This window comes from Odontesthes bonariensis, chromosome 18 (assembly GCF_027942865.1).
Source record: "Odontesthes bonariensis isolate fOdoBon6 chromosome 18, fOdoBon6.hap1, whole genome shotgun sequence".
NCBI lineage: Eukaryota > Metazoa > Chordata > Actinopteri > Atheriniformes > Atherinopsidae > Odontesthes > Odontesthes bonariensis.
In genome coordinates this window covers 1,955,088-1,980,131 of record NC_134523.1, presented here as the reverse complement: position 1 = coordinate 1,980,131, position 25,044 = coordinate 1,955,088, and the positions used below count along the sequence as shown (strand labels likewise).

Below are 25,044 nucleotides of genomic sequence, written 5' to 3'. Positions count from 1 at the left end.
AGAATTCGTAAGCTACATTTATCTTGTGTACCATTTAGCTTTTTGCTAGATTTTTGCTAAATCTTTGCTAAATCTTTGCTAGATTTTGACTGCTAAAAAGTAAATTTGCTGTAGGCTTGTTTTTCACTGTGTGATCACAGCCCCATTGAAACTAGCTTCAGGCCTGAGTGGCCACTTGTCTTTTAATCTGTGGGAGGGGTTTGCATGACCCTAGCCCCTATTTAGTCAGCTCAGATCATATTGTGACTGTTTGAGTGTGTTTGACCTTCTGGAGGAGCTGTGGACTTCTTGATTCATCCAGAATTCGTAAGCTACATTTATCTTGTGTACCATTTAGCTTTTTGCTAGATTTTTGCTAAATCTTTGCTAAATCTTTGCTAGATTTTGACTGCTAAAAAGTAAATTTGCTGTAGGCTTGTTTTTCACTGTGTGATAACAGCCCCATTGAAACTAGCTTCAGGCCTGAGTGGCCACTTGTCTTTTAATCTGTGGGAGGGGTCTGCACTCCTGCAGACAATCAGCAATTAGTGAATCAGTACAAAGCAACTCCTGTTGTTGGAAGCGTCAGCTTTCAAGCGTCAGTCTTCAAGTGAAGGCTGTCGTACAAAGGCACTTGACTTTTTCAAGTCCGACTTCCTCAAGGACGATCTTCGTCTGGACGGTCCCTGTAAGTGTAAAGTACCATTTTTCAAGAAACCATGTGCTTCATTCCCGTTCTCTCCTCTCGGTCTTGGCGCCCACGCAGATACAGGGTCAGACCCAGAGGCCAGGACCCCACTAACCTCATCCACCCTTCTCTCTCTACTCATATTGAGCAGGTGGTGGCAGGGGGGCTGTGGAACTGCCAGTCTTCTGTGCAGAAGGCTGAGTTTATCTCAGGTTATGCATCCATGCTCTTCCTTAACTTTCTTGCTCTTACAGAGACCTGGATCACCCCAGAAAACACTGCCACGCCCGCAGCTCTGTCTGATGTGTACTCTTTCTCTCACACTCCCAGAGCTGCGAGGCGGGGCGGTGGTACTGGCCTGCTGACTTCCAAGGACTGGAAATACTCTCTTTGTTCCCTCTTGCAATTCTCTCCCTCCTCCTTTGAATTTCATGCTGTCACTGTCTCTCACCCAGTCAAGCTCACCATCGCTGTAGTTTATCGCCCACCAGGCCCTATTGGGGAGTTCCTGGAAGAGCTGGACACTCTTGTCTCTCACTTCCCTGATGATGGCTCTGGCCTCACCCTTCTCGGTGATTTCAACATCCAGACAGAGAAGCTTCACCCTCTTGTTTCTCTTCTCTCCTCCTTCGACCTAGCTCTCTCCCCATCTCCTCCTACCCACAAGGCTGGCAACATACTGGACCTTATCTTCACCAGACACTGTTCTAGCGCCAACCTCTCTGTCACTCCTCTTCATCTCTCTGACCACTACTTCATGTCCTACACCCTCTCCCTCTCTTCTCCTCCCTCCCGACCTCCCCCCACCCACTTGGTATCTTCTCGTCCCAATCTCCGCTCTCTCTCCCCCACTGACTTCTCCTCTTCTGTTCTCTCTGCTCTGCCTGCCCCTGAATCTTTTTCTCTTCTTTCCCCTGACACTTCTACTGATCTTCCTCTCTCCACCCTGTCCTCCTCTCTGGACAAACTCTGTCCCCTCACCTCCAGGCCTGCACGCTCAGCTCCACCTGCCCCTTGGCTGTCGGACTCAGTGCGTACTGAGAGGCGGAGCGTGAGGGCGGCCGAGCGCAAATGGAGGAAAAGTAAACTTCCTGAAGACCTTCTTGCCTTCCAGTCCTTGCTTTCCACTTTTTCCTCCTCTCTCTCTGCTGCAAAAACTGCCTTCTTCTGTAACAAAATTCAAACTTCTGCTTCCAACCCCAAAAAACTCTTCCAAACTTTCTCATCCCTCCTCCAACCCCCATCCCCTCTCCCCTCCTCCTCCCTCCTCCCTGACGATTTCGCCGACTTCTTTGACAAGAAGGTTAACGTTATCCGATCTTCCTTCCCTCACCTCCCAGCTGTCCACACCACCCACACCTGTCGCCCTCCCACTCCTCCCTCCCTACCACCTTCTCCCTCACCTCCCTCTCTGTCCCACTTCTCTACCCTCTCTGCAAATGAGGTCCTCCACCTTGTAACATGCAGCCGCCCCACCACATGTTCCCTTGACCCAGTCCCTTCCCCTCTCCTTCATTCTGCTGCACCTGATCTTCTTCCTTACCTGACCCACCTCATTAACACATCTTTGACATCAGGCTCTTTTCCTTCTGCTTTCAGGACTGCCAGAGTCACTCCTCTTCTAAAGAAACCAGCTCTTGACCCTTCAGAGATCAAGAATTACAGACCGGTATCCCTTCTACCCTTTCTGTCCAAAACTCTTGAACGTGCTGTCTTCAAACAACTGTCCTCTTACCTCCACCAGAACAACCTCTTGGATCCCTACCAGTCCGGGTTCAAGGTGGGCCACTCAACTGAGACGGCCCTCCTAGCAGTAACTGAGTCACTCCAAACTGCTCGAGCTAACTCTCTCTCCTCTGTCCTGATTCTCCTGGACCTGTCTGCAGCATTTGACACAGTGAACCACGACATCCTTCTCTCTACCCTGGAGGGAATGGGTGTCTCTGAATCTGCACTCTCCATGTTCTCATCCTACCTGACAGATCGCTTCTACCAGGTCACACTGAGAGGGTCTGTGTCGAAGCCACGTAGGCTCACCACCGGGGTTCCCCAAGGTTCGGTCCTGGGTCCTCTTCTTTTCTCCCTCTACACATCATCTCTTGGTTCTGTCATCCACTCCCATAACTTTTCCTACCACTGCTATGCAGACGACACCCAGCTGATTCTGTCTTTTCCCCCTTCTGACACCTAAGTGGAAGCACGCATTGCTGCGTGCCTGGCAGACATCTCGGGGTGGATGTCGATGCACCACGTTAAGCTCAACCTGGACAAGACTGAGCTGGTGTTTCTCCCGGGGAAGGGCTGCCCATTCAGAGACCTGGCCATCACCATGGATGACTCTGTGGTGACATCAACCCGGACCGCGAGGAATCTGGGTGTGACCCTGGACGACGAACTGTCGTTCTCGCCAAACATCGCATCAGTGACCCGTTCCTGCCGATTCCTCCTCTACAACATCCGGAGGATTCGCCCCTTCCTCACCAACAAGGCAGCACAGGTGCTCATCCAGGCTCTGGTCATCTCCCGCCTGGACTACTGCAACTCCCTCCTTGCTGGCGCCCCGGCTTCTGCCATCAGACCTCTGGAGCTGGTTCAGAAAGCTGCTGCTCGTCTGGTGTTCAACCTCCCCAAGTTCTCCCACACCACTCCCCTTCTCCGCTCTCTACACTGGCTCCCTGTAGCTGCTCGCATCCAGTTTAAGACTCTGGTGCTAGCCTACAGGGCAGTTGAAGGAACAGCTCCTTCATACCTCCAGGCTATGGTCAAGCCCTACACCCCCGCCCGACCACTTCGCTCTGCGGCCACCAGGCGCCTGGCTGCCCCGTCACTCAGGGGTCCCTGCGCACGATCGACACGGTCACGGCTTTTCTCTGTTCTGGCGCCCCGATGGTGGAACGATCTCCCGAATGATATCAGGACAGCTGAGTCGCTGCCCATCTTTCGCCGTAGGCTGAAAACCCACCTCTTCAAGAAAAACTACCCTGATCCGCCCTCTTAGGACCGCACCTGCGCCGTCCTAGTTCCTTACGCACTTATTGTTTCCTCCACCAATGGCACCCTCTATATTTTCATTACCCCCTACCCGAACCAGGGTTTGAATCCCAGTCCTGCTTTTCTTACCTCTTTTATTTCTTCCCCTACCCGAACCAGGGTTTGCATCCCCACCCCGCTGTGACTGGTGTGCAGTTGGTGAGAGGCTGGTTGGTTATCGCACTTACTCTAGCACTAGTTTTGCTCTTAGCTGTTTGGTATTAGAAGGAAATGTACTTATGATTTCTTGTGACCTGAAGTTCTTTTGCCTACCGAGGTTGAACGCACTTATTGTAAGTCGCTTTGGTTAAAAGCGTCTGCAAAATGACCGTAATGTAATGTAACTTCACACAGGTCTTTTACCACAGTCAGAACTTTACTATCTGTTAATAATTCATTTTATTTGTGTTGAGAATAGACAATAAGAATTAGAGTAATTCAAGCAGCAAGATGAAAAAATGCTCACTAACATTTATGGTAAATGGTGTGAATCATTGGACTGTCGGACTATTATTCTGCCTGCTCTCAGAGGGCTGATGGGCTGCCTTGTTTCTGTGAGTTTAAGACCGACAGAAACAACTCAGTCTTTTACTGGAATACGCTCAGCGTCAGCACAAATAGACAAACATTTGTAAAGCTCTACAGATGACAGAACTTATTCCAAAACCAACCAAAATAAAGGTTCTCTAGTTTCAAAGCAATAAATGCAATCTGGACAATTTGTCACAGTGTTTGACATTTCAAAGCAGGAAGGTGCCAAAAGAGAAAGAACAGAAGATGTGGAGCCTTGGCTTGTGGTTTGTTTTGGTTCATGTCTCTCTAGAGCAATGCATGATTATCATACCACAACTATTTTTGCAGAACAGATCTATTTATAGAGATCAGCATGTCAGTTGGACTCTGAAACCGTGAGAGCCTGCATCCAAAAGAGGCTGAAACAGCCAGGGATGCCGTGCTCAGTACAAACAACTTTATTAGCAAAAAGGCCAAATGTGAGAAAAGATTATAAAAAAGTAAATCCTTTTTTTGGTTTTTCACTTAATGTTTCTGAGTGACACTGAGTTGCAGATGGTCGAGGAAGGAGCAGTTTTTTTTTTTTTTAAGAGCTAAAATTCTAAACATTTTATGGATCTTTTTTTCCTTTATTTCAGTAAGTGCATATGCAGATTTGGTAAACTTCATGTATGTATGCCTGCACTTCACAAATGTGTGGGACAAAAACAATGAAACCAGCCAAAAATAAATAAATACACGAGTTGATCACCTTGATATCAGTTCTCCAGAGAAAAACACAGAGTAGAAGCCTCTGAAAACAAAAACCAGTCAAAGTGAAACCAGTTTGATTTTTATGAAGGTCTAAAGTCTACTGAAAGTAGTGTGGTAGAAGCTTTTAAGCCACAGAAAAGTGCCTTATTTCATCGTTCTGTGCTGAACTCAACATGTAGGAAAGAAACAAGCAGAAAACAACTGAATTCGTGTTTCTGAAGTCAGAGGAACGTAGTTTTTCCATACATGAGAAGGCCAAGCATCTGCCATACTTTGAGCTATTTATCTTGAAGTTTGGTCCAAAACACAGAGTTGATTTACAAGAGAGGAAAATAAAGATTTCATGGATGACGAAGCTGAACTTTTAAATCATTTTGATCAGGTTTTCACTGAAAGTCTCTGAACATTTTCATCTCTATGCTTCTTTAATGGGTTGTCTGTGAAGGACAGAAACAGTTTAAACAGATTATTGGAGTCCAGTTAAAGGAGCTGTGTTCACTTTGGAGGATACAAGGAATCATTGGTTTTTTTCAGATGATCTGATCTTATGCCCACAGGGTGGCGCTGTGACAAGGAAACAAAGTGTTATTCTGATTCTTTTATTCCTTCTGCTGTCAGGCTGCTGAATACTGACAGTAGGTTTATGTCTTTAATCCTGATGTTGTTATCAGATGCTGATCTGTTGTATCTGACATGTTTTACTGATGCTGCTGTGAGAATCGGGAAGGCCGTCTGACTGAACGGCCAATGCTGGATAAATAAAGTCTTTTTTTTGGGTTGTTTTATTCACAGAGTAATGGCCACAGAAGGCTGCCATGAATGTGTGGAAACAGCTTGTGCCTACATGTGCTTTGATATTACCTGTAGTTTTGTTTCTCACTGCCGATGTGGAAGCGGTCGTACAGTGAAAAAGCGAGGTGTCCATCCCAGTCAGTGAGTTCCACCCGGAGGGCGTACGGCCTTTGGCTGGTCAGCTGATGAACATACTCGTTTCCCAACCAGTGCTCAGCAGATACGCTCCCGAAACCCTGCAATGATGCAAGAGAAATTCAATTATCTGAATGGAAATACTTACAAGAATCCATTTTGGGAATAATAAACTCTCCCCTGGGTCCAGGCAAAGTGCTTCTGACAGCAGTTTGCAGAGGGGGGATATCACCCAGCAGGGTAACATTACAGCTCAGTCTGGACCCCTCATTAAAGATTGGAAAGCTGGGGGTGGGTTAGGGTTAGTTTAGGGTTAGGGTTAACGCAACAGGGTTAGGGTTAGGGTAACATTACAGCTCAGACAGGACAGTCTGGACCCCTCATTAAAGATTGGAAAGCTGAGGGTGGAGGGGGAGAGTCTGAGCGTTTGTGCTAGGCGTGCGTGGTGATGAGGAATGGATACTGGGAACAGAAATATGGGGCATTCCTGCTGAGTGGGTGGAAGGAAACAGAGCTGGGGCCCATCACCTTGTTCTCCTTTTCCTCGCTCACCCTCTACAATTTACTTTAATTTTTCGTGTGATGTTCTTGCCTGACCGGCTTTTATCGGAGGTACCCGGGCAGCAGAAAAGGTTTTGGAGTCCAACTGTTTTGACAGTTCTGCTTTGCAGAGTTCTGGTGCTTTGAAATTCTTTTCATTTAAACCAGATCTACATCACTAAACCCAGAGCAGATGGGACAATGTTGAACTGAACATTTGGTTTAACATGTTGGAAAAATCAAGCCAATTTCAAAGAAAAAAAATCAAGGAAACATTAATGATGAACTCTGTGAATCTGTTAAATCTGTTAAATTAGCACAGCTAAGGAGACCAAGAATTAAAGTATCAATATCACAACATGACACCACGAGTCACCTCCAGTCTTTTCAAGGAGACTTCCAGTTATGCCGTCTGGTTAAGTGTAAATGTCAGCCAAGGTCTGTGAGTGCACACTTATGTACCGAGCAGCTGTTCCAAGCTGGATGCTCTGCATAGCCATCTCATTGGGGCTCACATTTAAGGCCTCATTTATTAGCTTTTCTGTCATTAAGTGCACTTAATATAACCATTTCCTTTTGGTTCACCTGCTTGTAATCTACAATAATTTTCTTTTAAATCTTTTCTAACTGGCTGATTCATTTTAATCAAGAGCAGTTTAAAGAGGAAAGAAATGGAAACAGAACCAGGCCAAATGAACATAAAGTGACAACTAGAGGAAGTTACACACAAGCAAAGCTACAAAAATGTAAAAACAAATCCAATTTACCCTCTAACGCAGGTTGCAAATGTTAATACTCTTATCCCAAATATGCGTTTATTCGTCTTTGATGAAGAACACATGACATAGCTGGCACTGCGTGATCCAGACTAAACAAATACACTGATTTCCTGTTCCAGAAGAAGAACAATAACATGTCACTGAATCCCAAGTCTCAGACTCCCAGATAATAATACTGAAACAAACTAAAAGGGGGCAAAGACATCTGGCTTTCCCAAATGGTGTCCATCAGTGCACTCTGCCTCCGTTTCATAAATGTTTAGTCAAAGGGTCAGAACAGCTCTGGAAGTCCAGTTTAGAAACAGGATGTTTTTCTTATTATGGGTTTGTAATTTAATGGATATGGGGAAGTTTAAACTGTCTTGAGAACTAACATCTTCATCTTATTTTTAATGGATATGAATGGATGATGACTGAATGTTTGTGGGTACATATTTGCCAGGTCTCACCATCTTGTACTCTTTCCAGGTTCTCTGGAAGTCCACACTTCCATCGTCTCTGCGCTGCATTACAGTCCATCCACCACCAGCGGCCTCCATGTTGCAGTACACCTATACAACAGAAAAAAAGATTTAAATGGTGGAAAAACATTCATGGATGAAGGTACTAAAACTCTGATAGAACCCACAAGCCTTTGTATTTTCAGAAAATGTCATCCAGCTACCAAACTAATAAACTCAACATGAGTGTCAGTGATATTAAGAAACGATGGACAATCCATTCACCCTCCTTTAGGGTTGGGGTTAGATATGTGTCCTCCTCAGAGTTAGACATGCATCCTCCTCAGAGTTGGCCATCACAGATGCTCCTGTTTCTGCAGCATCACACTGGAGATCTGGAGCTAACATGTACCAGCTGCCCCCCCCCCCCGGGTGGAATGTGGTCCTTAACCTTTAGGTATAAGGTGATAATGCAGAGCTAATGCAGTATTTGTATTGTTGCTCTTTGTTTTGTGGTGGAGAGCCCTGTTAGGAGTGTGGAAGGTCTGTCAGATCAGCCCGCCCACAGAGCTGAACACATGACCATCGTCTTCATACAGTAATGAGGCAGCTCTGAAGCCTTCCATAAACTCTCACTCCTTCATGGCTCACATGCATCTACAACCACATAAACTAGTCAGTCCTGTTTTACACCAACATTGCAATGTGTTTTTCTAAACACTGAAGATAAAATTAAGAAGTTAAAATAAAATGTTATTATGTTCTTTACTCCGAGGTCTTTAAAGAGCAGACAGTAATGCACCATGGAATGGATGTCCGTCTGTCTGATGATTAAAGCTTAAAGTTACTCTTTTCCAATACTTACCCTGCATCACACACTCAAAGCACTCCAACCAATGTCCTAAATTTAACCCATCTATCATGAAGACCACAGTGTGAACATTAAAAACCAGAATCCACACACAAACCTGGACAGCTGTCACCATCCTCAGATTCACCTCCCGTTCATTTCAAGCTGCCAGGTCTATCTTTGGTTTCAGGAATTCTGCAGAGCTCATATTCAACATTCACACTCAAAGGTTCACAAGAAAAACCTTTTGTTCCACCTCAAAGACACGAAGTGAAAACCTGTAAGGGAATTAAATCAGGTAGTTTTCAGCAGTGGACTGCCAGCTACAGGTTTCTCACCTTTTTATTCTCATGTGAATTTATCTGGATGTTGTAAACACCGTTCTTATGGAAGCCAGTCTGGTAAAGGTCTGCACAGTCACCAAACTTCTTTTCTTCAACCACAGTTTTCGTACTGTTTGGAACAACTGTGGATACACAGAATAATACAAAATTAATACGATTATAGGGTTATGATATTTTTGCCCGTAGAATATTGTATAAGGTGCAGTATGTAAGAAAAAGTCTTTGTGTTGCGACAGAACCAAATACTATGAGAATGGTTTTAGGTTTTTACAGAAAAAAGGGATACTGTCACTTTCATGCCTGAATGTAAACTTCTCACTTAAAGGGGAACTCCGGGGCATTTGAAGCGGAATCCCATTGCTAGAGGTTGTCAAATACTGATAGTAGGACACAGACAGGTGCAAATCGGCACAGGGAGCATGTCACTTACCTCTTGTTGGTATGCTCGCGCATGTGAAAGTATTCAAGTATTTAAAACATTACAACAATACATGCCCAGTAATATTGTTGTAATGTTTTAAATACTTGAGCGCAGTTTTTCTAGAGAAGATAATTGTTTTGTATTTGGGAGTATCGTCCATTGACTCTTTTGGGCTTTCACATGCGCGAGCATACCAACAAGAGGTAAGTGACATGCTGTTTATAAAGTTGTTTTGTAACGTCCCCATGCCAGTAATGTGAGAACCATGCATATGGTTTTGATGGTAAGGCTTGTGACTTTATTGTCGGATGGTTTATAAAGTGGTGTGACGTTTCTGCAGTGTGCAAGTTGTTGTTTTACGTGGAAGGGTTAGCACTTGCCCCTTAGCCACCACGTATTAGCCTCGCATGACAGGCTGCGCAAACAGCGCAATCTCCGCACAGGGAGCGCCGATTTGCACCTGTCTATGTCCTACTATCAGTATTTGACAACCTCTAGCAATGGGATTGCGCTTCAAATGCCCCGGAGTTCCCCTTTAAGTGATGACCATTTATAAGACCATGTTTACACTTTGAATTGATAAAAACCTTATCCATGTCAGTTAGCTTACCTCCATCTCTGGGTCAGTTAGCTTACCTCCATCTGTGGGTCAGTTAGCTTACCTCCATCTTTGGGTCAGTTAGCTTACCTCCATCTTTGGGTCAGTTAGCTTAGCTCCATCTTTGGGTCAGTTAGCTTACCTCCATCTTTGGGTCAGTTAGCTTACCTCCATCTTTGGGTCAGTTAGCTTACCTCCATCTCTGGGTCAGTTAGCTTACCTCCATCTCTGGGTTAGTTAGCTTACCTCCATCTTTGGGTCAGTTAGCTTAGCTCCATCTTTGGGTCAGTTAGCTTACCTCCATCTTTGGCGCAGAGGTTGAGCAGGTTGTGGACAGTATCCATCATCTCCTGCTGCTGTCTCTGCAGGACGCTGCTGTTTCCTGTGGCCCGGCTCAGCTGGGCTTCCAGCTCCCGGATGACTCCGCTCTGCCTCCCCACTAAAGCCTGGAGACTCCCCTTCTCCTGCTTAAGTGTCTCCAGCTCTTCATGGTGTCGCATTTCCATCTCCAGCATCTTTTGTTCCATGAGGCTGCAGAAGATGAAATCTCAATTTTTACTACTGATTTTCTGGTTTTGTAATGTGCTTGTTTCTTATTCATTTTGTTTTTGTCAGCATGAAGACACCACACCCTCCTTTATTCAATAAAACTAATTTAAATAAAAACTTTACACATCACATTTTTATATATAAACACACTTTGGGAGGATCTGGCTGTGGCCTTTTCCCTTTTCGCCTCTTGTCTCCTGTTTGTTTTCCCCTCAACCGTCTCCTTTAATTCTGGATTTGGTCGGCTGCTCGGGTGATAGCACACCCGACGTACCCAAGGCTCATTGTGCTCCTTAACCTCTGCCAGTTTGTCTTTGTGGTACACAGCTCAGTGATCCTTCAATTGTTGTTGTTATGTTTTGCTCGGTATCCAACCGGCATTCCGACATCCCGTCACTCAGACATGACGCCACTGCGACATCCCGCCATACCGACAGTTTGACACCACCATTCCGACAATTTGATACCACCCTTCCGACAATTTGATACCACCCTTCCGACACTTTTTGGGAGCTGTCAGGGTCGGACTGGGAAAAAAAAATGGGCCCTGGCAATTTTCCCCGGGACCAGCCCCCCCCCCCTCAGTATTAATTAGTATCTCCAATCTAATTAAATAAAAATAAAAAACGAGCACAGACCGCTCAGTCAATGGCATGTACCCATAGAAAAAATACACACACATCACACAACCTGACTATCGACTGCTAACAACCATGATCAGTAACCTACACAAACCCAGACACATAATGGCTCGGCGGCCAGCAATCGGATAAACCAATGAAGTGAATCAATCCTGTGAATGAAACCTGCACTCACCCATTATGAAGTTAACTCTGCCAGCCCCTCCATAACCTGCTCAGCCAACTCCTTGACGTCGGGTATGGTTGGTAACGTTACGGCGGCTAGCATTAGCAACAAGGCTGCTAGGCTTGCTAAATCAGTAAGCATTAGGCTACTGAAGAAAGCTAGTCTTTTTAGCTACGTTATATTATCATCTTTCTTCTCGGCTATAACCTTTGTTTACGGCCACTGGCCCTAACCTGACGCCCTAGCTGTCAAGTCACCGGAAGTTTTCACCGGAAGTACTCACGCACACACGAAAGCTCTCTCCAGACATATCTTTCTTTCATTCCGCCCAGATGAAATTTAATGCCACTCTTTGAAAATCGGCCAAATTTAAGACATTTTATCTGCCGGTGAACCCAAGTGTCCATTGTCCTGATAAAGATCTAGCCTACCAGCTGTTGTGAGGCTTCACTTTGTCAGCATTCTCAGTGGTTTAAGGTAAAATAAATTGAGGCAATTGTCACAAAAAAAAATAGCATCCGTTTTACACTGCCAAATGAAATATTGGCTACACAACGAGCCCCTCGTCAGCCCTCATCAACAGTAAATTTCTGAGTGGGTGCGATCAGTCTTGCTTGACTTGCGTGTTGGAATGTCTCTCTCTCGGGCATTTGTAGCTGGTGCAGCCCTATTATTGCATGGCGAGCTGTCCACGCGTGTGGTGCTGAAATCGCGTGTCGGAATGGTGGTATGTTGAAAAGAAAAAATCATACCGCCATTCAGACAAAAGAAAAAATGAAATTCGGAATGACGGGACGTTTCATTTCGTAAAAAAATGTCACCATTCCGACAATTGAACGTCAATGTCGGAATGGCAGCATGTAACCGTTTTGCTCTGCTCCTTTGTGGGAGGAAAAGAGCCCACTGACGTTTACAGCTCTGAAAATGCTGCAGTTATACTTGCCTGGGAGTGACCATGCCCAGAGAGACCAGAAGAGCCATTGCAGACTTCAGCTCGAATTAGTTATGTTCTCCTTTCCATTCTCAAACAGCAGGATTATTCCTTGACACTTAAATTCTTCCCATCAACTTGTATGATAACTAGATGCCCTTGTCACCACCAGCCTTGTAAATGGTCCAGAACTTGTGTTAAAATGTTTCTTGGCTGTTCTACTCCTGCAAGAAATATAAAACGTGCATACATTTTCTTCTGCTTAACTAAAGCCAGATATCAGCCTGCGGCATTGCCAGGCCAGAGGAGATATATAACTCTTCCACTGCGTTCTGGGTCTGCCCAAAGCCTCCTTCAAGTTGGACGTGTCTAGATAAACATCCAAAACAACAATCACGGGGTACCCTAACCAGATGCCGGAACCACCTTAGCTGACTCCTTTTTACATGGAACAGCAGCTGTTCTGCTCAGAGTTTCCTCAGTTCCCTCATCTCTAAACCTGTCCGAGTTCCCTCAGTACGAGCCGATCACATCTCTACACCTGAGCCCAGGAGACTCATTCCAGCCACCCGTTTCTGCCATTCTTTAGGTTACTATCCAAATCTCAAGACATGGGTCAGGGTTGGAATGAAGATGGACAAGTAAATTGAAAGCTTTGCTTTTTGGATCAGCTATGTAAATGGTAAATGGACTGTACTTGTATAGCGCTTTTCTAGTCTAGCTGACCACTCAAAGCGCTTCTAACTACATGCCACATTCACCCATTCACACACACTCATACAGCACGTCTATGCCTATACACACACTACGTGCTTTCTAATCATTCACACACACATTCATACACCGATGGATTTATCGGTAGGCAACGTGGGGTTCAGTGTCTTGCCCAAGGACACTTCGACATGTAGCCCGGGGAAGCCGAAGTCGAAGCACCGACCTTCCGATTGGTGGGCGACTGCTCTTCCTCCTGAGCTACAGCCGCCTATGTCTTCACTATACATCTATACCACTATGCCAACCTACCACAACAAGGGGAGTATTAATCCCAGTCACCAACACATACATCCCTGCTAATTATCAGATACCCCTAAGAGGAAGGAGGGAGGCAGAGGGCTAGAGCCACTAGGCGTCAGAGTTACCATCCAAGATGAACCAATAAATATCCAGGAATACATCACGAAGATGGCCCCCACTGAGGAACTGCTAAATGAGTGACTCAAGCTGCTGAAACCCAGAGAAGGCGAGGATATTGAGAAGTCCTATCAGTGGCTAGAAAAGGCTGGTTTAACAGACAGTACAGAGGTACTAATCATGGCAGCTGAAGAAAAGACCCTGAGCACAAGAGTAATATAGGCCAGGGTCTACCACACCAGACAGGAGCCTAGGTGTAGGCCGTGCAAAGAGGCCTCTGAGGCAGTCCAGCACATAGTTTCAGGGTGTAAGATGTAGGTAGGTACAGCATACATGGATTGCTATAACCAAGTGGTTGGAATGGTGAACAGGAACATCTGTGCAGAGTATGGATTGGAAGTCCCAAAGTAAGAGTGGGAGATTCCTCCAAAGGTGGTGGACAATGACAGAGCTAAGATTCTGTGGGACTTCCAGATCCAGACCGATAAACAGGTGATGGCTAACCAACCGGACACGGTGGTGGTTGATAAACTACAGAAGGCGGAGGTGATAGATGTAGCAATCCAAGTGACAGCCACACTGAGAAGAAGGAACACAAGTAGCTTGAAAAATACCAATGGCGGAAGGAGGAAGTTGAAAAGATGTGGGAATTGAAGGCAGCAGTGGCACCAAAAGTAATCAGAATGCTCTGGTCCATGATCCTCAAACAGGAAGAGTGGCTCCAGCAGATCCTGTTTGAAATGGTGAACGCCCACATGGGGGCAAAGTGTGGAGGTTTAGGTACCTATATACGACGTCAATAGACACAGATGGCATATATTCCTCATGCTATATAATCATAAGTTTAATAAAGCACTTTTCAGGGTCCTTTGGTGGCTAAATGTATATCCCTACTGTATGCGAGAAGTAACTATTTCTTATTAACTAATCATTTTTTTCCCTTCAAGTCTGTTAAAGAAGATGGAAAGTAAAAATACAAATGAACATAACAAATCTGAGTTACCAGAGAATATGCTTTCAGATGCGGATGGTGTTCATTTGCTCAGTAATTAAGCGTCTCTATGGATACTGAAATAAGATATCTGGATCCATTCCCTACATCATCTAAGAAGACCCCACAGGACCACTCACTGAAAAGATTTGGAGACATGAACATTGATCCAAAAGCCACATTTTAATTACTTTGTTTTGCAACACATACACTGGTCCAACATGTAAAGCATGGCATTATTTATTTGAGAGTCATTTACTAAACAAAGAGAAAGTGGCTTCATACCATGCTGCTGTTTATACAAGCAGATATTGTTATGGAAAATGGACAAACTAGGAGTTGGTAGAAAGCTTTAGATTTTTGTTTATGCAACCTCAGAGTTCAGGGGTATTGAGTGAGGAATGCTTTATTTTCTTGTCTTTGTAGTGTGTGTGTGTGTGTGCTGGCTGCGTTTCTTCTGGTTTGGCTGCCATTCTGTGTGGTGGTTTGCATGTTTACCTATTTTTGTCATGCAGCTTGCTGATCTCATTGGTCTGGACCATTACTTGTTTCTCCAACTTGTTGGTGGAAAGAGAGTTTTCCAGGAGCTGGATCTCAAGCCTGGAAGTTTGATTAAGAACCTGCCACAGTAAGAAATGTATAAATATATCAAATACATAAGCAATATTGATTATATTACACTTTGGTAGTCAGTTCTGCAGATGTTTGAAAGCCGTAGCATGAGTGTGTTTTTGGTACCTGTGTCTCAACATCGGTTAGCTTGCGCGTCTGTTCAGCTGTCTGAGAAAGAAGGTTGGTTCCCATTTCCAACATGGCGGCAGTGTGGTTGTGGACAGCGCTCTGCTGCAGGTGAGTCATTTCCCTCTTCATACTCTCTTTGATTTTACTCTCAATCTGCAGCCAAGAAAGATTTCAGAAAATGGATGAAAACAGCTCATAAGACATAATTGAGTGTTTGCCAAAAATGGAAAACAAAGTTTCCTTTTTGACATTCATGATCCCCGATATATTCAGAACACAGAATGGGTTTTTATAGTTTACTTTTATCTTTTCCTAATTAATTTGTAAAGGTACATATTTACCGTCACTGGTCTGTTCAAATGAAGAGAAACAAGAAAATAAATACCTCTAAGGAAATGTACAGCAGGAGACGTTAAATAAATACATTTTTTGATTGAAAAAAACAAACATTACAATGATTTGATTTAGAAGTATATGAATAAAAAAAAAAGATGTCAGATGTTAGGGGACCAAGACATACTGATGGCAAGTGGGCTGCTGCAACAAGACATTCATGGTATAAAGTGGAGAATATCACATTGTTGGAAAGGTTCTATTCAAGCAATACCGGTGAGAGAGGACCGAACATCTAAACTAACTAAGAAACAACTTCTAACTCAGAGTTCTAATGTTTCTCAAACAGAATCTGTTATCACAGCGAGAGATCACTGAGGTACAACAAAGATGCTATGGCAAGGGGGAGCCAGGACGACAGGTCTGGGGGGGAATCATCATCATCCCAACCATTCGAAAATGGGTACCAAGCCCCATAACAAAGCCCTGACAACCTGAAGATGAGGGCAGCTGACCTGGGATGGAAGATCACAAATAACCTGGATACTTGGAGGCTGTATGGCCCTTTTGCTAAGGCTAAGAGACAAAGTTCCTTCTGAAAGTTAGGAAGTCAGAAGATGTGACTGCAGCACTACATATTGTACCTACTGGGACCATCAGAGAGACCAATAAGCTGCAGTGATCCTAGAGAACAACAAGGAGCAGTAAGGGGCAGAATCCCATTGAGACAAAGGTTGGAGGCCAAGACTAAGGCCACACAGAGGGAGGTAAGCCAGCTATCACAGCTTCAGAAAGGTACAATGAAGAGAGAAAAGCTAAATAAATACAAACTCTCTATACCTGAAGCACTGGAGACTGCCAAACAACGACTCACAGCTCTGGCTACCTGGTCAAGAAGGTACGCCGGAGAAGCTGAACCATCCAAAGTGTACTCTTAGTATGAGAATAGACCCACCCAGGGCTGGGACTGAATGATACGAGAAGAGCATTTTGGAGAGACAAGTGGATCTGAGAGCAGACCACAGCAGTGTCCCAGAACAGGAACTAACAACCATCACCATGGGAGACATCCAAAAAATAGTCACAAGTATGAAGTGCTGGACTCCACCAGGCCCTGACATGATACACACCTACTGGCTAAAGAATCTAACTGCACTCCATGAACACCAGTGGCACAAACTGTATTAGCCATCTGCTAATGGATGGGACCCGCACCAAGGTTGGACAGTCCTAATAATCAAATTTCTGTCTTCTGTCATTACACTAATGAAAGATTAGTGGGCAGTTCCATCCAACTAACATCCAACACCTGCTTCTGTACAATATGGAAGCTCCTGTCAGGCATCATAGCGGATAAGATGAGTCGGCACAAAGCTCAATACATGAGTGGAGCCCAGAGGGGAACTGGGAGTAACACCAGAAGAGCTAAACAGCAACTACTGATCGACAGAACTGTCACTGAAGACAGTAAGATCAGACACACAAATCTTTGCACCGCCTGGACTGACTACAAGAAAGTCTTAAACTCCATGGATACCCTTGGACCTCTGCAACATCAACAGGATACCAAGAGTCTTCATCAGGAACTCAGTGCAACTGTGGCAGACAGATGTGCAACTGTGGCAGACAGATGTGCCACTGTGGAATACAGATGTGCCACTGTTGAAGACAGATGTGCCACTGTGGAAGACAGATGTGCAGCTGTGGAACACAGATGTGCAGCTGTGGAACACAGATGTGGAACTGTGGAAGACAGATGTGCAGCTGTGGAAGACAGATGTGCAACTGTGGCAGACAGATGTGCCACTGTGGAAGACAGATGTGCCACTGTGGAAGACAGATGCGCAGCTGTGGAAGACAGATGCGCAACTGTGGAAGACAGATGTGCAACTGTGGAAGACAGATGTGCAGCTGTGGAAGACAAATGTGCAACTGTGGAACACAGATGTGCAGCTGTGGAAGACAGCACCCGAGGCCAAACAAGTTGCTCCTTCCCCAATGTTCTGCATCTTCTTCCCAGGACTGAGTGAGAAACAAATGACTTAATTACTACTAAGTATTTTGTATGGATTAGGTACCTATTCAGTAATAATAGGAACTTCAATAAGGCCAAATGGAATTCTTTTTGGATCTTGAAGACGTTTCAGCTCTCATACGAAAGGCTTCTTCTTCACAGAAGACAGAAAACACTGCTGCCTTATTATTTCACACTTACAGTGAAAGGTGGAATTTACACTCCTGAAGCCTGTGTGGACCTAACCCTAACCCCGACTGGGCTTCAGGAGGCTTTATTTGCTTTTATTAGCAGTTGTATAACATCCTGCCACACTTTTCTAGTGTGTATCCACCATGGAATAGTTTCAGGCCATCAGCCATGATGGAGCGCTCTGCTCTGCATGTTAAAGCTCAAACTCAGCCATGATGGAGCGCTCTGCTCTGCATGTTAAAGCTCAAACTCAGCCATGATGGAAAGCTCTGCTCTGCATGTTAAAGCTCAAACTCAGCCATGATGGAGCGCTCTGCTCTGCATGTTAAACCTCAAACTCAGCCATGATGGAGCGCTCTGCTCTGCATGTTAAAGCTCAAACTCAGCCATGATGGAAAGCTCTGCTCTGCATGTTAAAGCTCAAACTCAGCCATGATGGAAAGCTCTGCTCTGCATGTTAAAGCTCAAACTCAGCCATGATGGAAAGCTCTGCTCTGCATGTTAAAGCTCAAACTCAGCCATGATGGAAAGCTCTGCTCTGCATGTTATAGCTCAAACTCAGCCATGATGGAGAGCTCTGCTCTGCATGTTAAAGCTCAAACTCAGCCATGATGGAAAGCTCTGCTCTGCATGTTAAAGCTCAAACTCAGCCATGATGGAAAGCTCTGCTCTGCATGTTAAAGCTCAAACTCAGCCATGATGGAAAGCTCTGCATGTTAAAGCTCAAACTCAGCCATGATGCAGAGCTCTGCATGTTAAAGCTCAAACTCAGCCATGATGGAAAGCTCTGCTCTGCATGTTAAAGCTCCGTCAGGGAAATGTTTCTAATGTTCCAGCCTGTGTGCCAACACCATCCATCAAGCTCGGTGTCTGTTCTAATCAAAGGAATGAGCGTTTAATGACAAGAGTCATTTCCTTCAAAGTCACTTTTGTGTTTATCTTTCATCATAACGTCCCATTAAGCTTGGACTCCAGAGTTTAGAAAGCATTCCTGGAGTTACAGTCATCTCAGTGAAAGCCAAACACAGCTTGTCTCACTTTCTCCTTCTGCCCCCTGCATCCGTCTTCATGTGATACCCCCCTCCACCATCTACTGTTGCCTTGGAAGTAATCAACTCATGTTGGGCTTTATGTCCTAAAGTGAGTGCAGAGGACTCATGTTGGGCTTTATGTCCTAAAAGTGAGTGCATAGGACTCATGTTGGGCTTTATGTCCTAAAGTGAGTGCATAGGACTCATGTTGGGCTTTATGTCCTAAAGTGAGTGCAGAGGACTCATGTTGGGCTTTATGTCCTAAAGTGAGTGCATAGGACTCATGTTGGGCTTTATGTCCTAAAGTGAGTGCATAGGACTCGTTGGGCTTTATGTCCTAAAAGTGAGTGCAAAGGACTCATGTTGGGCTTTATGTCCTAAAGTGAGTGCAGAGGACTCATGTTGGGCTTTATGTCCTAAAGTGAGTGCAGAGGACTCATGTTGGGCTTTATGTCCTAAAGTGAGTGCAGAGGACTCATGTTGGGCTTTATGTCCTAAAAGTGAGTGCAGAGGACTCATGTTGGGCTTTATGTCCTAAAGTGAGTGCAGAGGACTCATGTTGGGCTTTATGTCCTAAAGTGAGTGCATAGGACTCATGTTGGGCTTTATGTCCTAAAGTGAGTGCATAGGACTCATGTTGGGCTTTATGTCCTAAAGTGAGTGCATAGGACTCATGTTGGGCTTTATGTCCTAAAAGTGAGTGCAGAGGACTCATGTTGGGCTTTATGTCCTAAAGTGAGTGCATAGGACTCATGTTGGGCTTTATGTCCTAAAGTGAGTGCATAGGACTCATGTTGGGCTTTATGTCCTAAAGTGAGTGCATAGGACTCATGTTGGGCTTTATGTCCTAAAAGTGAGTGCAGAGGACTCATGTTGGGCTTTATGTCCTAAAGTGAGTGCAGAGGACTCATGTTGGGCTTTGTGTCCTAAAGTGAGTGCAGAGGACTCATGTTGGGCTTTATGTCCTAAAGTGAGTGCATAGGACTCATGTTGGGCTTTATGTCCTAAAGTGAGTGCATAGGACTCATGTTGGGCTTTATGTCCTAAAGTGAGTGCATAGGACTCATGTTGGGCTTTATGTCCTAAAGTGAGTGCAGAGGACTCATGTTGGGCTTTATGTCCTAAAGTGAGTGCAGAGGACTCATGTTGGGCTTTATGTCCTAAAGTGAGTGCATAGGACTCATGTTGGGCTTTATGTCCTAAAGTGAGTGCAGAGGACTCATGTTGGGCTTTATGTCCTAAAGTGAGTGCAGAGGACTCATGTTGGGCTTTATGTCCTAAAGTGAGTGCAGAGGACTCATGTTGGGCTTTATGTCCTAAAGTGAGTGCAGAGGACTCTGAATGAAACTTCCAGGAGGTGGTTTGAGTCTACAGGAAACTGAAGAGCAGCAGCTCAGCTACCATCCCATAATAATTCATATAAATCAGCTTTGGTCTGACCACATGCTGAGACACGACTGCAGGGTGGGAGCCTCAGATCGTGCTCGTTTGGGGGATGCTCGTGGTTCAGAAATTATTAAAAGCAAACATGAAAAGCTGCTGTACAGTTTCAGATGGACAGGTTCTGTTGGCGGGAGATGGTAAATAAAACAGGACTAACACACATTTCATTATTCATTAGTGTCAGGTTAATGGTCAAAGGTTTGTGAATACAGTGGATGCACGGATGGATGGATGGATGGATGGATGGATGGTTGGATGGATGGATGGATGGATGGACGGACGGACGTAACCCTAACCCCCACCGAGGTGACGGGGGTTGAAATAAATGCAACAAATCAGACACTGATGAGCCTGTTGGCCATCGAGGAGACAGATGTCACAAGACATTTTACTGATTCTTATTCCTTTTACTGATTTGTTTTTAAGGGGATAAAAAAGTTGGAACAGTTTTGTTCATAGTTGTGTTCATGAATTCAGAAAAGATGGAAATGTGTGCTCAGTGATGTCACCAGTGATGTCATCAGTGATGTCACCAGTGATGTCACCACATGCAAATTAGGTGATCACATTTACTGCCTTCGTAAACTTTGGGTCAGACTCAGTAATTTTCCCCATTTATTTATTTTCCCTTCATCTCTGACCATTCAAGCTTCAGGCATTTTAAATCTGGTTAAAATGTTTCTTCAAGGTTCATTTTCAATTTAATCAACCTGTTTGTTCCATTTACAAACATTTTCAGTCTGTTTCACATAATATATTCTAAAATGTTTTTTTACTCATTTCAAGTGCATTTATGGATATTAGAATTTATTCACCGTCATTTATCTTTGTATTTTTTTCTGAACATGATTCCTCCATAAATACCTTCCACCACAAAATAAAGTGATCCGTATTCTGAAGATCGATGAAGGGTTCAAACTATCCATCTGGAATCAGTTGTTTTTTCTGAACTTCTACACTTCCTGTCAGGTTTCCACCAGATAGGATTACACAACTTTTCCTTTAATAATACGCAGTCATTTTTCTGCACTCTGAGCCGACAGGAGCTCTGAATCCGCCAGACTCAACTCCAAACCGGCTGAAACATCTGACCTCTCAGAGGGGAACATCTGCTGGGGAGTCCAGCCTCAGATTCCCTCTTACTTAGAGAGATTAATAACTGGATCAGACAACAGAACCTGAGGAAAATATCCAAACTGAATGAATTTGAGGCGAGAACATTACATAAACTCACTAATTCTTCATTTTTATGCTCGTTGTTTTCTTTTTCCTGGACGTAAAGCAGCTGTAAAAGAAAGCGACCGACACATTACTGTACATTCAGACTGAAAGATGTCCACCACAAACAGCTCGCATTGCCAAAGCCTCTCTAAAGCCTCTCTGGTCCCCTGACCATCATCAGAATCTGATTTACAGCATCCAGACGGAATGAACTGAAGTTCAGAAGCAGATACAGTTAAATCTGTTTATCAGGAGTCAGAACTAAATAAGCTCAGAGGTGCTTCAGCACATAACTGACATCAGATTCCTGTTTTACTCTCAGCTGGGTTACAAAAAACGTGGCTGCTAATAACTTCAGCAGGGAAACAGGCCTGAACTCATAGCTAATGACCTCCAGGAACATAGATTAGATTAGAGAATTATACAATGAATTAAGACATATAGGGATAGGGTAAGACTTAAATGGAAATGCTTCCTTTAAAGATGCTGAAATAAAAACTTTAGATCAAACTGAACTAGCTGCACATTCATCACCTCAGGTCCATAAAGCTCATTGTTTTTCTGTCAGTACATTCACCGTTTATCTCTAAACCCTGATCAGAGTCTTACAGGTGCCCGTTTTGTCAAAAAAGCTCAAATAGATGCACTTTACACAAAGTGTTGGGAATCCAACCGATGCATCAAATCCTTTTTCCTGTTAAACAAAAGACTGAAACTCACATGTTCCCTCTGAGGAGGATGAACCCAGATCAGACTTCAGATGGATGCTAATGTTTCTCTGTTAGGTGGCAGTTCTGTGATTTTCTGCCTCTGGCTGAAATTTATTTAATCAGATCATTCTAAACCTGAGTGACCTCCAGCAACCAAAAGGAAAAACTGAACACGGTCGTCTGGAAACTCAAACCTATCAGCAGAAACTATTTGGTGCCAAGTTCTGATATTTTCAGGGGCGACATCATAATTCCTGCATGGGTTCAGCCTGATGTTCAACCAGTGATTAAAGCAGCAAACTCCCATCAGCACCACCAGAGAGCCCCCCAGGACATTACTGATGGTTTTACACTGTTGGAAACCAAACTCAAAATGACCATCACCACCTGCTTCAACCACAGACTTCCCAGGGAAATCATGAGCCCCTCTTTCAGCTCTCACTGATGGGACAAAGTCACTAAAAGCTGTGTATTCCTGAAAACCAGGAACTCCAACAGCCTCCATGTCTGCAGCTTTTACTCCCGTGAGATGAGCACAAAGCCGTCTCTCCTGGAACTCTAACCTATGGTCTCATTCCTATGGTTTCCTCCTTAGAAGTTTCGGGGTCAGAACAGAGGAGCGCTTGATTCTTCAGAGCATTCCCAAGTCTGCATCATCGGATTGTTAGTTTTGGCCCAAACTATCAGTGAAATAAAGCATCACAGAGGAAGTCACCATTACAACAGATTTATGCTTGGATCCCAGGGCATGCTCTGTGGCCCTCTGACAGCTTTAAGCAGAGGAACATTTTCACTCTTTCTTATATGATCTGAGAGGAAAAAAGCTGCCGTTTGCTTTATCCTTTTAACCCAGTTTATGGAACACAATCAGCTTAACCAAGAAGCAGAAAGATGGGGATTTCTGTTCAGTGTCTCAGAGTGGACTGAAGGTCTTAAAGTGTTTAACTTAGTTAACCTGGTAGGGTCTGTGGTGGTGGGGGGGGGTGTATGTGTGATCCATACAATTCAAACAACAGATAATTTAAAAAGTCACTAATTCACAATAAAAGATGAAGATTTAAGTTTTTCTTATTCTTAGTTTCTAATTTCTTCATAAGCTAACAAAATAAAGTTTTATTGGATAGTTTGAAGTTAGAGACCCATCAGGTTTTAAGGACCGTTTAAAACAGCTCTGATAAGGTTAAAAACAACTCTGATAATGGTTAAAACACTCCACTTTTACGCCACCTTTACCTTTTGCAGCCACTGGGTGTAGTTCTCCATGATGTTCTCCAGCTGCTGGATCTTCTGACCAGGGAAGTCGGGCTCGGGGGGCGGCGCGTCCCCCTGCAAAGAGTTGGCGTCGTACTGGGCCGCGGCCCCCCTGCAGGAGCTGCCGGCTGCGCCCCCCCCCTCCGGCAGGATGAAGGTGTAGGTGCACTGGCCCTGCTGGACCTGATGGAAGCGCCGGCTGCTGCCCCCCCCCGCAGCGCTCACAGTCACCAGCAGAGCCGCCAGGGAGAGCCAGAAGTGGCCCCACAGCATGGTGTCAGCCCCCGGGAGGACTCCTTCTACCCGCCGCTGCCTCCGGGAGGACTCCTTCTACCCGCCGCTGCCTCCGGGAGGACTCCTTCTACCCGCCGCTGCCCCCGGGAGGACTCCTTCTATCCGCCGCTGCCACGGGAGGACTCCTTCAACCCGCGGCTGCCCCGGGAGGACTCCTTCAACCCGCAGCTGCCCCGGGAGGACTCCTTCTATCCGCAGCTGTCCCCGGGAGGACTCCTTCTACCCGCCGCTGCCCCCGGGAGGACTCCTTCTATCCGCAGCTGCCCCCGGGAGGACTCCTTCTACCCGCCGCTGCCCCCGGGAGGACTCCTTCTACCCGCCGCTGCCCCCGGGAGGACTCCTTCTATCCGCAGCTGCCCCCGGGAGGACTCCTTCTATCCGCAGCTGCCCCCGGGAGGACTCCTTCTACCCGCCGCTGCCCCCGGGAGGACTCCTTCTATCCGCAGCTGTCCCCGGGAGAACTCCTTCTACCCGCAGCTGCCCCCGGGAGGACTCCTATCCGCAGCTGCCCCTCTGAGTGTAGCCGGATGTTCCTTTAGGACTGGATCATAAAAGTGGAGGAATACTGCTTTCCAGGGACGTGTCATCCCTTCTCACTCCAGACTGAAACCTGCCGCAGACTCCCGTCACGTGTTTCCCGGCCCTGGAGCTTCTGTCCCGCCGGGTGAAGCTGCACATGCTGCAGAGGCAGCTGGGTCAGAAACGCTGCTTCTTCCCCAGCATCGCGCTGTCACAGCCGGTCTGTCTGCGGGGAGCCGGGCGGTGTCAGAGAGAGAGAGAGAGAGAGGCGGTCACTCAGTGTGGGCCGGCCCCTCACACAGGAATGTGTGCACGGAGCGGTGTGCACGGAGCGGTGCGCACGGAGCAGTGCACGGAGCGGTGCGCACGGAGCGATGCGCACGGAGCAGTGCGCACGGAGCAGTGCACGGAGCAGTTGGAACCTAACACTGCTTTGCACTAACAGCTAACACCAGTTTCTCTATGAGCTGCATGTTTGATAGTGTCCAGCACACCCTGTGCTCAAAAGGCCTCGGGACTTCTGACTACGACCACTTTAGAAGACTTTGAGATTGAGGTAGCATCTCAGTACGAGTCCCTAAGAATTCTAATTGATCCTTTCTGGTATTTTGTGCCCAATATCCAACAGTTGGAGCAAATAAATAGTTGTTTATTCTTCCTTTCCCTCCCTCAGGTTAACCCGACTTCTGTTCTTCTTCTGCTGCCTCTGCTTCAGTTCACCTGAATCAGTCTGAATAAACAAACCTACTTGTACTTGTGCATGTCAGGATCTGTGTTTTGGTCACCTTCTTCTCTCCTGTGTTTTTGGTTTTCCCTGGTTAATTTGCCCCAGATGTTTCGAGTTCCCTTGATTACCCTCGTGTGTATTTAAGTTCAGTTCTGTCCCTTGTTCCGGGTCGGATTATTGAATGTCTGTGCTTCAGTTCGGTGTGTGTTTGCTCCCTTTTCCTTGGATTATTATCAATAAAATACATTCCTTTTCCACAACGAGGAGTTTCCTGTCGCTTTTGGATCCTACTCACCC

At 45.4% G+C, this 25,044-nt stretch overlaps 1 protein-coding gene across 2 annotated transcripts in view; it reads right to left on the bottom strand.

The window, feature by feature from the left end:
* Window positions 1-24,260, bottom strand: part of angpt1 (angiopoietin 1) — a 38,176-nt gene extending 13,916 nt beyond the window's left edge. For both annotated transcript variants that reach the window (XM_075450403.1, XM_075450404.1), the window contains exons 1-7: window positions 23,190-24,260; window positions 15,010-15,165; window positions 14,770-14,891; window positions 10,161-10,393; window positions 8,838-8,965; window positions 7,659-7,760; window positions 5,825-5,991 (exon numbers count right to left, since the gene is read on the bottom strand). In XM_075450403.1, coding sequence (XP_075306518.1) covers window positions 5,825-5,991; window positions 7,659-7,760; window positions 8,838-8,965; window positions 10,161-10,393; window positions 14,770-14,891; window positions 15,010-15,165; window positions 23,190-23,480 — 1,199 coding nt within the window. In that variant the 5' untranslated portion in view covers window positions 23,481-24,260. The remainder of the gene's footprint in view (window positions 1-5,824; window positions 5,992-7,658; window positions 7,761-8,837; window positions 8,966-10,160; window positions 10,394-14,769; window positions 14,892-15,009; window positions 15,166-23,189) is intronic.
* Between the last annotated feature and the right edge of the window lie 784 nt (window positions 24,261-25,044).